This window comes from Cetorhinus maximus, chromosome 7 (assembly GCF_964194155.1).
Source record: "Cetorhinus maximus chromosome 7, sCetMax3.hap1.1, whole genome shotgun sequence".
NCBI lineage: Eukaryota > Metazoa > Chordata > Chondrichthyes > Lamniformes > Cetorhinidae > Cetorhinus > Cetorhinus maximus.
This window is the reverse complement of record NC_135885.1, coordinates 76,175,593-76,189,896: the sequence shown is the minus strand read 5'-3', so window position 1 is coordinate 76,189,896 and position 14,304 is coordinate 76,175,593. Positions and strand designations below refer to the sequence as shown.

The 14,304-nt window shown below is 41.0% G+C and overlaps 1 protein-coding gene across 1 annotated transcript in view; it reads right to left on the bottom strand.

Annotated features, from left to right (window-relative positions):
- The window catches only part of tmem135 (transmembrane protein 135), a 480,064-nt gene that overhangs the window by 24,266 nt on the left and 441,494 nt on the right, over positions 1–14,304 (bottom strand). Inside the window, exons 9-10 of the mRNA XM_078545746.1 lie at positions 12,043–12,112; positions 5,315–5,482 (exon numbers count right to left, since the gene is read on the bottom strand). Of these exons, the coding sequence (XP_078401872.1) occupies positions 5,315–5,482; positions 12,043–12,112 (238 nt within the window). The remainder of the gene's footprint in view (positions 1–5,314; positions 5,483–12,042; positions 12,113–14,304) is intronic.

Genomic DNA, 14,304 nt, shown 5'->3' with positions numbered 1-14,304 from the left:
GCATATATATCAAGAGCATGCAGCAAATCCACATAGTTCAATGCCAAGTCCACTTTTGGTGGAGCAAGGCAACCCAGACAGTAACTTCTTGACTTCCACAGTCATTGTCCAATATACACTTTAATAATGATAAGCAGTGTTAGCCTCACCATTATTTGTACAGCAAAATATGGTCCATAATGTATGGATTTCAATACATATTAATTTTTTTCTTTTCCATGATGATAGTCAGTCAGTTATAATTTTTTTCATTTATTTTCCTTGGAAAGAATTTTCCCCCTGTCGGGGGGGATGTTCAGGAGTGGGCGCGCCTCTGATCGGCACCCCTGATCGGGGGTGTGCCGCCATTTTACTTGGGCGGGCCAATTAAGGCCCACCCAGCTTGACATCTGCCAGGATGCGCTATGCACTCCCTGTGCGGGGCGTGGGGGGGGGGGGGGGGGGGGTGGATTCCCTAAGCCGAGAGTGCACTCTTTCACGCAAAAGAGCGCACTCATCTCCCTGAGGCTAAGTACTACCACAGGGAGATCAGCGCCAAATTCAAAAATATGAAACATAGAAAAATAAAAATTCCCTGACATGTCCCCTCATGTGACACTGTCACATGAGTTTGGACATGTCCATCACTTTTAATTAAACTTTTAATACATTTTTAAAAACATGAAACCTCATCCCGCCTGTGGATGAGGTTTCATTTTTTTTCTGAAGCCTGCCAGGGCTCCCGGCCTGCCCACAAACCTTAAGGTTGGACGGGCAGGTCTTTTAAGAACTTCAATTAGTTTTTAAATGGCCTCAATTGGCCATTGACAGGTCAGCAGGCGCACAGCTGATTCGGCTGCATCCCCACCGACCTGAAAATTGAAATGGCGCGGGGTGACGTCGGGAGCTCCGTCCGACGTCATCCCGCGTCATTTTACGCGTTGGCGAGTGGGTCCCAGCCCCCCCGCTCGCCGAACTCAATATCCTGCCCCCTGAGTTTCTAATCCCATATGTTCTCCATTACTAAGTCTGCCTACTTCCTTTGCTGTAATATCACCCATTTCTAATTTGTCTTCGACTATCTGCTGATCAAACCCTTATCCATGCTTTTCTTGCCTCCAGACTCGACTATTTTAATGCTCTTCTGGCCAGCCTCACATAGTCCATAATTCATAAACTTCAGCTCATCCAAAACTCTGCTACTCATGTTCTAACTTGCAGAAAATGCTATTCCCTCAAAACCCCTGTGCTCAATAATCTACATTGATTCCAAGTTCATCAGCAACTCGAGTTTAAAATTGTCGTTCTTGTGTTGAAATCTCTCCAATGGCCTTGCATCTCCTAATCTCTGTAACCTCTCCAACACAACAGTCATCTGAGAACTCTGCATTCCTCCAGTTCTGGCATTTTGTGCATCGCCAACTTCCTTTGTCTTAACACAGAAACAAAAATACCTGGAAAAACTCAACAGGTCTGACAGCATCTGCGGAGAGGGATACAGTTGACGTTTCGAGTCCGCATGACCCTTCATCAGAACTAAAAAATATAGAAACGAGATGAAATATAAGCTGGTAGAGGGGGGTGGGATACCAGCTTATATTTCATCTCATTTCTATATTTTTTAGTTCTGATGAAGGGTTATACGGACTCGAAATGTCAACTGTATCCCTCTCTGCAGATGCTGTCAGACCTGCTGAGTTTTTCCAGGTATTTTTGTTTTTGTTCTAGATTTCCAGCATCCGCAGCATTTTGCTTTTTTCCCTTGTCCTAACACTGACAGCCATGCCATCAGCTATCTAGCCCCCAAGCTCAAGAATTGCCTTCCTAATCCTCTTTGCGCACTTTAAAGATGCTCCTTAAAGCCTACCTCTCTGGCATAGTTTTTGGTTACTTATTCTAACGTCTCTTACTTTTGCTCAGTCTCTCTTGTTCCAACACTGTATAACATAAACATTGGGGAACCAAGGTGTCGCAACACTTGGAAACTGACCAAGGATCAAGTTTGAATATGAAACTTCCAAGACAGAAAGAGAACATACGGTGAAGTTTTTAAAATTTGGTTTCTGCTACAAATTCAATTCTTACCAACCAAACTACTACTAGAGACTTGGCACTGAACTATGTGGGTTTGCCGCATGCTCTTGATATGTACGCACTAAACTCGCCAGAAAATATTCGGGCTTATTTATTCCAATGCAAGTAAATTTCTAACAGCATGACGAATCTTAATTACTGCTAAAGACCCTCTCTGGCACTGGAAAATTTACTTTTACAAATGTGGATTCTTATTCCTTCTGATTTTAATTATTGTTAGAGATTTTTTAAAAATAAAATTTAGGTAAAACTTTTCTTTTTACTTACTGTCTCTTCTGTCTCTTACTCTTAATCCCATCTTTCTTTCCCTCCTTATTTCACTTCCACGACATAATTTGACACTGAATTAAAGATCCTAATTGACATTTTCTAGTTCAAATTCTACACAGCTCAGTAATGATTCGCCAATCTGATTTGTTAAGTTGCTTTGGCATGTTCACAAATTCAATGTAATCGCCACTAGATATGAACAGATGACTTGCAGCAGATTCAATGTCTTTTTAGTAACGGTCGTGTGTCAATTATTCACTGAAGCTCGAAGTTTAAACTGCGACAAACATACAATGGGTTAACCCGAAAATATCAAACACAACAAATCCTAGTTAAACTATAGTGACTGATTAAATGCGATCACACATTTGACAGTCATTGCTGCATTTAAATCGTCATTTTACAATAGATCCAGGTCTGATTCTGTATGTGTTTTTGAAATGGTGAATGACATTTCTTGTGGTGTAAAATAATTTTTCATAATATCTTAAACTACCCAAATCTGAAACATGGTGAAGTATTGTAAAAATAGGGCTTTTCGCTGATTATGGGAACTGCTTCCTACATTTTATCGCAATATGCATTTTCTGTTTATGCTATACCTTGAATACGTTTTATATAATCTTATCGCATGTGATCAAATCAACAAAATATTTTTGCCAAAAATGCTGTCTATCTTGCAATTTTAATTCCATAATTAATTGATCACCAATAGTATTACACATAGGGTGTCAAGATCAATATAGTTTTCAGATGAAGTAGAGTTAGAGGGCCGGGAATGCAGATGCAATTCAGTCCTCATTTTAAAGTCTTATATTCTGTCCCTAGTTTTATGTATTTTCATTATAAATTTGTATCTCCATATTTGTAATGGAAACTGATTATATAAATATGTCATTCTGTAATTATAGACCCCTCCCACCTCCAATAGTCACACAACAATGCCTCTACTGATGAGAAAGAGTAAAACTGCAACATGACAAATTAACCTACAGCTTGCATTATAAATGTGGAGATAGGAATTTATAATGCAAAAGTTGTCAAGAAACACAGACATTTTAAAATATATATTAATATAAATGGTAGTAATGAGAAAACATATGCTAATATCACAAATTGAAAGGTTTAGCTGGATTTGGGAGGAATAGTCTGGTTGCACTAAACATTGTAGCACAAATAATTAGTCTTGTAGGATGTGAAGATGCAGGTTTGACCTTCACGCTACTCCGGTCCCAATCTTAGTCAAGCCGCAGAACCATTGAAACAATTGAGGTTACACACAGGGGGTCATTCAATCTATCATGTCTATGCTAACTCTTCCACAGAGAAATACCAAACTAATCAGAAAGTTCTGCTTATTTCCCATAATCCTGCATCCCAACGCTATTTAAATATTTATTTATTTTTCTCTCAAAAGATGCAATGGTTTTTATTCCAATTATTCCATGTTTCAAAGCATTTCATACTATAACAACACTGCAAAGAAAAAATTCTCCTAACCTCTCCTCACTCTTCTTTGACAATTTTAAATGAAAGATCCATTTGATCCTTACCAACTAGAGAAAACAGGGTGAATAGGAAAAGACTATAAAAACCATCACTTGGTAGTACACGACTTCAATTTACTGAAAAGAGATGCATGTTACTGAACTTTTCATCTTGTACTCATCAGGACAAATGCAAGAATGCCAAATTTCAAACAATCACAACAATTTGTACTGCAGGAGAAAAGGGTACTGACTGGTTAGCAAGTTCTCAATGGCTAAGGCTTTGACATGGAGAAAGCAATGGGGAACAATCGGTTGCCAAGCTTCCGGGTATTTCAAAAGAGCCGCAAAGCTCGAAGATATTCCTTTCATTTGCAGAGAACAGGTCCCTGTGTATGAAAGTATGCCGCTTCTAGCAACAGTAAATGAACCACATTAGGAGCTATCAAAATCTTTCAAATTATTTTAAAATATCTTAAAAGTTAGCTTTCTTTCCTTCAAAGCAAATCATCGGAGTATTTCAAATCCCTCTAGTAGAACCTTACAGCACAGGAGGCAGCCATTTCTACCTGTCATGTCTTTCCCAGCTCTTTGCAAGAGCAATCGTGCTTCGCCCCATGCCCAGCTTTATGTCTGCAACCCTGGAAGCTCTCCATTCTCAAATACCTGTCCAACTCACTTTTAAAATTATTTATGGAATCTGTTTCCACCAAACTTTCAGGTAGTTTGTTCCAGATCCCAACATCTCTCAGTGAAAACATTTCCCCTCATCTCCCCTTTAGACTTTTTCCAATGATTTTGAATCTATAACCTTTAGTTATTGGTTCATTCGCCAGAAGGAATACTTTTTCTCTACCAAAACCTCTCCTCATTCTGAAAACCTCATAACATTCTTAGTTCCGAGGAGAATAGATTCATCACAATCACTTCTCATTTAAATATGGTGAGTGCATGCTGCATGCTCCCCAAAGCTTTTTACTGTGCTTTAATATGGTTCTGGTACAAAAATACATTACTGTTTCCACTTTCAAATAACAAATTCATTATTTGTTCTTCATGAACTTGAATGTACTGTCTTACCTTCCTGAACATTTCGTGTAACAAACAGGTTCAATGGAATCTCTATTTCTCTTCATGTTAGGGTTTTTCTACAGTAATCATATCTCCTAATTTTGTTTTTTACCCCTTTGTTTTATATTCACCAATCGTCATCTATTCTTCAATGTATCGTCAAACATCTTTCCTGTTTTTGACCCACTCCCAAACTTTCCTAATTGATCATTCCTTCCAAACCAGCTCTCCTGAAATATGGAATGTATTCATTTCCTTTTCCTTGTTTAAATTATTGTCACATTATTGAATCCAATGACAGTCCGATTATTGTTTCATAAATTATTAAATCTGTCGTTCAAATTGCAGTTTTCCAGAATTTCAATCTCACAATGGAGTAAACCAGTAATACAGGCTTTGCATATTATTATTACCTTGTAAATACTGACAAAGGATCCTAGAAATGCTCCAAGTTGGAAGTTTTCTTTATTGTACAAAGCAGACAGCAGCCGAGATGGCTTCGTAAACAGGTGTCTAAGTGCTGATGGAATACGAAGGCAGCACTGAATAAGGTAACCAACACTGAACATCCGTATAAAACCCTGGAAAAGAGATATTTTAAAAAGATTTTGAAATAGCATGACATGCAAGGCAACTGGTTACATTTTCTTTATCTCTGGATTGAATTTCCATTGTAAAATAGAAAATTGTAGAAAGTAAGTACCAAGTGAATAATGAGTGCTTCATAAATCAACCAAAAGGCTGTGATTAAGGTTGTCATAATTTATTTAACCAATGCAGCCTTACATGTACTCTTTAAAAAAAAATCTCAAATGGAATTGTACATAATATAGAAACGGAAAGTGCTACAGTTCTGAAGAGGAGTCATATTGGACGCGAAACGTTAACTCTGTTTCTCTCTCCACAGATGCTGCCAGACCTGCTGAGTTTTTCCAGACCTTCTGTTTTTATTTTAGATCTCCAGCATCTGCAGTATTTTTGCTTTTATTCAAATAGAATGTTAATGGACTTATTTGAACTTTTAAAAACCTTTTGCCATTATCCAAGTGAGTATGATAGTGTCGTGATTACCTTACTGGATTGTGATCCAGACAATAGGAGTACAAAACCCACCATGGTAGTTTGAACATTTGAATACATTTAAAAAATAAAATTGGCAAACAAAATGAGTAAAGAGTGATCATGAAGCAGTCAGATTGACATAAAAACTGTTATGACCGGTAGAGTTTATAAGACGGTTATGTTTAAACTGTTTCTTTCAATTAAGGTAAAACAGAATGCCCTGGAATGGGGGATGGCGTGAAGTTGTACCGAACTCTGCCTGGCGACAGACCCATGTGATCTGATTCCCATGGAGACAGGAATCCCATTTCAAACCCTATTGAAAGTCAGGTGCGAGCTTTAACACCCGAACACAAAGGAGAAGGTAGGTGGTCTTGTTCCTTATGGACTCTCAGTCAGTCAGACCAATGTTTTGGGGGAAGAACACCCACAACTGGTACTGCTATGCCAAGTAGAAGAAAAGGGCTACTTCTGGGGTAACCACCACGTAGAGGGCTGGTGAGGACGGAACTCATGTTCCAGGAAACAGGGATTGTGAAGAGTTAGAGACCATGGAATCACCAAAGGGAACCTTACAACAGGAAGTCCATTCAAATATATTCAAAGGATTAAGTGAAGGAACTTTGTTTAAAAGGATAGTGGAAAATTCACCTTGGTGAAACAGAACAGGGAGAAGGGATTCTGTTAAGAGTCATGAGGAACTTTGGAATTTAACTCATGATTACATGTCTATGGAGTGCCCAGTATTATGTATAAATGTGACATGTGGTTTTCAGTTGTGTTAAGAAGTTAAATCTTTCCTGTGGTTTAGTTATTAGTTGCCTACCAAGTAATGTTTAGCTGTTGTTGATTTTAGTTTGTTACAGTAAAAGTCTTAAACATGAAATCTTGTTGTACGATTCTTTACATAGATCACTGGGGAAATCATCTCGTTTTAAGTTATTGGCCTTTCCAGAGATCGTGACAAACTCAACTAGTTCATGAATTGTCTTTGAGGGAAGGAAACCTTCCTGGGCTGGTTTGTATGTGACTCTAGTCCACCACCAACATACTTGACCTTTTGGTCTGGTAACTGAACCACGACATTCCTCTACCCCCATAAGATCCCGCATTGTAATTTCTCTACCATGAATTTGTTTACATAACTAATTGTACTAAAAAAAAGTGTAAATGCTAGACATTTAAAATAAATGCTCAGAAGGTCAGTCAAAATCTTTTTTTAAAAAAAGACAGGATATGATATTTTGGGGACATAGCTGTTCTGATAAACTGTAAACAGCAAAAATGCCACAGCCTGTCTTTTCTTTAACAGATGGTGACTGATGTGCTGTGTATTTCCAGAATTTTTTGGTTTTAATCTGGTTATAATGACTGACTAGGGTGGACTACTAAATGATCTCTGATGCTGTGTGAAGCAGCAATTAGCTCAAAAGCTGCATCACTAAGAAACGGCTTCTTGGCTGTTTGAAATGTCAGTGAGCAGTATTGTTGGACAGCAGAACATCTATCAGCACTTTAAACAGCTTATCAGTAAACTATGTAAAAGCTCTTATGTGCTGCTCAGCCTCTCCTCTTCAGTATACCTACACTAGTTTAGGACTAAAGTTAATGATCTGGCATTTTGTAATGCTTTATCTTAACACTGTACAAAGTATTTCCATGGACATCCCTTACTGTGACCAACAAACTGCCCCTTTGAAATAATATCAGTTTGGTTATTTGGTATCCTCCACCTAGGACTGGTGGAGGATACAAGGGTCCTTCTGAATTCTGATGAAAGGTCGTTGACCTGAAACATTAACGCTGTTCCTCTCTCCACAGATGCTGTCAGAACTGCTGACTTCTTCCAGCGTTTTCTGTTTTTCATTTCAGGTTTCCAGCATCTGCAGTATTTTTTTGTTCTTCTAAATTCTGCTGTTCTAATGTAATTCTCCCTTCAAAAAGGTTATTTCATAATTTAAAGGTAGTAATGTGTGATTAGAAAGTTATCTGTTGATCTCCAATGGCACCATATGTGAATAGTTTGAAATCCAGTGCGCAGTATTGATAATTTCCACAGCCCCAGTCTTGAGCTTTCTAAATTCCTGCTTCAGCCCTGAAGCAATACTCTACTAGGGACCAGCACAGATACTTCACATAATAAAAAGAGAAAATGCTGGAAATACTCAGCAGTTTGGCAGCATCTGTGGAGAAAGAAACACTTGCAATAAAAAAAAAGGAAAAGTGACATTCAACTGATTAGGGAAGCAATAGCATTCAAAGAAGAAAACTAACAACTATTCACGAGGGATGCAAGCGATAGTCATTCAGCACACATCTTATTTTAAAGTGCTTAGGTCAGGACTGGCCGGGACTGCTGGCCTGCTCTCTTGACTGGATTTGGTGAAAAATAGTCACGGGAAGGACAGCAAGAAAGAAAGTAACTGAAAGATAAGGATTCACATCTTCAATCTCTTCCCCCAGTCAAAAAGGTGACATTAAAAAAAAGTAAATGTTAGGAGAACCTGCTGTTCGATGACGCAAGGATAACAATGAAGTTGGTGAAAGATCTGGTTAACTGTTTTAAAGCAATTTTAATGTGATGTCATTGTTTAAAAAAAAAAATGTGCTAATGGAAGATGGTCTGGAATTCTAATGCAAGATCATCAATCTGAAAACTTAACTCTTTTTTTTCCTCTCCACAGTTGCTGCCTAACCTGTTGAGTATTTCCAGCATCCGCAATATTTTGCTTTTGCATGTGAAAATGGAACATGGTTTTAAAGAAGCTTTTTTTAGAAATGCATTTACAGGATGTGGGCTTCGCTGGCTGGGCCAGCATTAATTGCCCATCCCTAGCTGCCTTCTTGTACCACTGCAGTCCATGTGGCATAGGTACACCCACAGTGCTGTTAAGAAAGGAGTTCCAGGATTTTGACCCAGCGACAGTGAAGCAACGGCGATAAATTTCCAAATCAGGATGGTGAGTTACTTGGAGGGGAACTTCTAGGTGGTGGTGTTCCCATCTATCTGCTGTCCTTGTCCTTCTAGGTGGTAGTGGTCGTGGGCTTGGAAGCTGCTGTCTAAGGAGCCTAGGTGAATTCCTGTGGTGCATCTTGTAGATGGTACACACTGCTGCTACTATGCGTCAGTGGTGGAGGGAGTGAATGTTTGTGGATGTGGTGCCAGTGAAGCGGGCTGCTTTGTCCTGGACGGTGTCCAGCTTCTTCAGTGTTGTGGGAGCTGCACTTATCCAGGAAAGTGGACAGTATTCCGTCAACTCCTGACTTGTGCCTTGTAGATGGTGGACAGGCTTTGAGGGGTCAGGAGGTGAGTTACTTGTCACCTGATTCCTAGCCTCTGGCCTGCTCTTGTAGCAACAGTATTTATATGACTAGTCCAGTTTAGTTTCTGGTCAATGGTAACCCCCAGGACGTTGATAGTGGGGGATTAAGTAATGGCAATGCCTGAACATCAAGGGGCGATGGTTGGATTTTCTCATGTTGGAGATGGTCATTGCCTGACACTTGTGTGGCACGAATGTTACTTGCCACTTGTCAGCCCAAGCATGGATATTGTCCAGATCTTGCCGCATTTGGACATGTATCCTTCAGTATCTGAGGAGTCGTAAATGCACGATGCTCACAACTAATCATCAGCGAACATCCCCACTTCTGACCTTATGATGGCCAGAAGGTCTTGAAGTGGCTGAAGATGGTTGGGCCTAGGACACTGCCCCGAGGAACATGTGCAGTGATGTCCTGGAGCTGAGGTAACTGACCTCCAACAACCACAACCATCTTCCTTTGTGCTAGGCATGACTCCAACCAGTGGAGAGTTTCCCCCCTGATTCCCATTGGCTCCAGTTTTGCTAGGGCTCCTTGATACCATATTCTGTCAAATGCTGCCTTCTTGTCAAGGGCAGTCTCTCTCACCTCACTTCTGGAGTTCAGCTCTTATGTCCATGTTTGAACCAAGGCTACAATGAGATCAGGAGTTCAGTGGCCCTGGCGGAACCCAAACTTGGCATCAGTGAATAGGGTAATGCTAAGCAAGTGCCGCTTGATAGCACTGCTGATGACCCCTTCCATTACCTTACTGATGATCAAGAGTAGACTGATGGGGCGGTAATTGGCCAGGTTAGATTTGTCCTGCTTTTTGTGTACAGGACATACCTGGGCAATTTTCCACATAGCCGGGTAGATGCCAGTGTTGTAGCTGTACTGGAACAGCATGGCTAGGGGCACAGCAAGTTCTGGAGCACAAGTCTTCAGTACTATTGCCGGAATATAGTCAGGGCCCATAGCCTTTGCAGTATCCAGTGCCTTCAGCCGTTTCTTGATATCACGTGGAGTGAATCGAATTGGCTGAAGACTGGCATCTGTGAGGCTAGGGACCTCCGGAGGAGGCCGAGATGGATCATCCGCTTGGCACTTCTGGCTGAAGATTGTTGCAAATGCTTCAGCCTAATCTTTTGCACTGCTGTGCGGGGCTCCTCCATCATTGAGAATGGGGATATTTGTGGAGCCTCTTCCTCCAGTGAGTTGTTTAATTGTCCACCACCATTCACGACCTAATGTGGCAGGACTGCAGAACTTAGAGCTGATCCGTTGGTTGTGGGATCGCTTAGCTCTGTCTATCACTTGCTGCTTATGCTGTTTGGCAAGTAGTCCTGTATCAAAGCTTCACCAGGTTGACACCTCATTTTTAGGTGTGCCTAGTGCTGCTCCTGGCATGCCCTCCTGCTCTCTTCATTGAACCAGGGTTCATCCGCTGGCTTGATGGTAATGGTAGAGTGGGGGATATGCCGGGCCATGAAGTTACAGATGGTGTTCGAGTACAATTCTGCTGCTGCTGATGGCCCACAGCGCCTCACGGATGCCCAGTCTTAAGTTTCTAGATCTGTTCGAAATCTGTCCCATTTAGCACAGTGGTGGTGCCACACAACACAATGGAGGGTATCCTCAATGTGAAGGCGGGACTTCGTCTCCACAATGACTGTGCAGTGGTCACTCCTACCGATACTGTCATGGACAGATGCATCTGCGGCAGGAAGGTTGGTGAGGATGAGGGTAAGTATGTTTTTCCCTCACCACCTGCCGCTGACCCAGTCTAGCAGCGATTTCATTTAGGACTTGGCCAGTTTGGTCAGTAGTGGTGTACCAAGCTACTCTTGGTGATGGACATTGAAGTCCCCCACCCAGAGTACATTCTGCACCCTTGCCACCCTCAGTTCTTCTTCCAAATGATGTTCAACATGGAGGAGTACTGACTCATCAGCTGAGGGTGGGCAGTATGTGGTAATGAGCAGGAGGTTTCTTTGCCCATGTTTGACCTGATGCCATGAGACTTCATGGGGTTCAGAGTCGATGTTGAGGACTCCCAGGGCAACTCCCTCCTGACTGTGCCGCCACCTTTGCTGGGCCTGTCCTGCCGGTGGGACAGGATATACCCAGGGATGGTGATGGTGGTGGTGTCTGGGACATTATCTGTAAGGTATGACTCTGTGAGAATGACTATATTGCTTGACTAGTCTGTGAGACAGCTCTCCCAATTTTGGCACGAGCCCCCAGATGTTAGTAAGGAGGACTTTGCAGGGTCGACAGGGCTGAGATTGCCATTGTCGTTTCCGGTGCCTAGGTCGATGCCGGGTGGTTTGTCCGGTTTCATTCCTTAATCGTTAGGCTAATGCCTAACAATTAAAATATGATAAAGACAATGTCATTAATTTTATTTAAAGTTAGGATTGAAAAGTACCACAAAATATGGAAAACAGGGTGAAGTTAAAAATTGCTTTTCTTTAATATTGCTGAAAAAAGTCAATTACCCTTTTACAATAAACAGAAGCATTGTACAGAAAGTTAAGGGACTGAAACAACTTACCTCACGTAACAAAAACTTGGACGTGAGCCCGGATTTCAAACATATTATATTCCACGCCAAATCACTACTTTTCCAGCATTTCTGATTTCAGACCCACATAACTAATCTTTTAGTTAAAAGAACCACCCAGGTTATGAACTTGGTATCTGATGTCAAAATAACCATGGTTTGTGACTAATGCTAATGAGGCATTGCTGGCTTTATTAAAAAAGTACTCACTTTAATGCAGTAGGAGATGCAGTTGTCTTCATAATGTTTACAACATCTGTGTCTCGGACCATGTTTGCAGCTGAACAAAAGAAACAAGTTTGAAACATCCAATCCCCTCAATTACAGCACATGTTCTTTTATTAATACTACTTTTAAGAGAAATCCAAACAATTATAATAAATGAAGTGTTTTATGGTTTTTCTCTTAATGAGAGTGAAATAAGCAATGTGTATCATATCACAGATCATTTACACTACAATATCCTATAGATTTTAGACACAGTCTTGATAATTGATGAAATACCATGGAAGGGTCAATATATATTCTGCACTCCACATCAGACTTCCATTGTGCTCATTATACATGGTAGGTTATTAAATACATGACAATTTAATGCACCCCATAAAACAAAATGTATGAGCGGCACTGTACCAGCTGAATTTCAACTGACAGGAGTAATAAATTAAATGGTTTGCAGGCAGTAAATCAGGGAAGTAAAATATTGAGCCATACATCATGTTACAAGCAGCACACTCAGATTTTGCGTTTAAAGGTCAACTGCAAAGATCTCAAGCTTCACAATGTGAGATTATTTCATGTTTCCAGCCTCATTGTCAAAGCCAGAGTTTCCACACAGCTGTATCAACAGCTTACATAATGTGTTTCAGTGGAAGGTATCCTTTGGTATGCTGCACTCCCATTCCTAACCTCAGTTCATCTTTTCCTAATATAGAAAAAATGAGAAACAGGCAGTTATACTGTATAGTAAACCATCATTGAGATAATGAGGCTTACCAGTGACATGCACATCCGTATTTTTCGACATGCCAATTGTCCTTTCAAAACAAAGCAACTTGCCCCAGTGGATGCCACCCAGAAAAGCAGCTAAAGTTTTTTTTTAGGGACCAGGGACCAGGAGATCAGATGTGTGCTGAATGCCTGTTGAGGGCTCTTCCCCTGAATTTTCCTTATCCATTCCAGTTGGAGACCAATTCCAGGAATCTACCTTGCACCATCCATACTTGTATCCCTCATGAATAGTTGTTAGTTTTCTTGTTTGAATGTTTTTGCTTGCCTAATTAGTTAAATGTCACTTTTACTTTGGTTTTTATTGGAAGTACCACTTGCAAGCTATCTTGCAATGTTAGCTCTGTTTCTCTCTCCACTGATGCTGCCAGTTTTTCAGCTGTATGTAAATTAAGTCCAGGGTTCAAATTGGTCCTGATCTCACAGTGGTATTACTGGGCAGGAGCACTCCAGACTGTGCACCTCAAAGGAAAATCAGCTGTGTAGAGAGGTGTAGACAGGAATCCCAGAGGACAAGGCCAAGGTGACTTTAGATTCTGCCCCAAAGAGTAAGCAGTAGGAAGAAGGATGTAGAGAAGAGACTGTGGAGGGATTTGACGATGAAGACATGAAATTTTAAATCAATTCATTGGTGGACAGGAGACAGTGTAGGTCAGCAAAGATACACCTGGCTGTGTTTTAGAAAGTTGCATCATGTATGGACAAATTATTATTTAGAGGGAGGAGGATGGAAATCCAGCAAGAAGTTCCAGAGGTGTCAAAAGCATGTCTAAGAATTTGATGGCGATAGGGTGAGCAGAGGATGTGTAATTTGCAACAGTTTTGGGTTACCATTGTCAAACCAAGAAAATGAGTGCCATCTGTTCCAGGCTTCTTATGATGATGTGATGTAACTGACTGCTAGGAGATTTGAGAGAACAATGTAGGGTGACTAACTCTCAGGTTTATACTTTTCTTTTGAAGCTTCCATTCACACCCATTTTGATGAAACACATTAGCCTGAATTTTTCAGTCGGCGGGCGGGCTCGCCAGGAGCAGTCGCGGAGCCAACCGCCGCACGCGATTGGCTCTGCGCCGCCATTCTACATGGGCAGGCCAATTAAGGCCCGCCCAGCGTAAGGCGGGAGCAATAGCGCTCAGTGCTACCTGTGCAGGCGGGGGGAGAGTAGGGGCCAGCGCTCTTTTGCGCATGCACACAAAAGAGCACTTCAACCTCCCTGGGGCACAGAGCTGCCTCAGGGAGATTGAATCGCTATTGAAATAATTAAATAAATGGAAAAGAAATTTTATTAAACATGTTCCCTCTCATGTGACTGTGTCACATGAGATGGGACATATTTTTATATTTCACAAAACTTTTTTATTTGATTCATAAAAGCTTTAGGAAGCCTCAACCCGCTCGCGGGTGAGGTTTCCTAAAAAGCGTAAAGGCCTTTTCGCCTGCCCGCCAACTTTAAGGTTGGA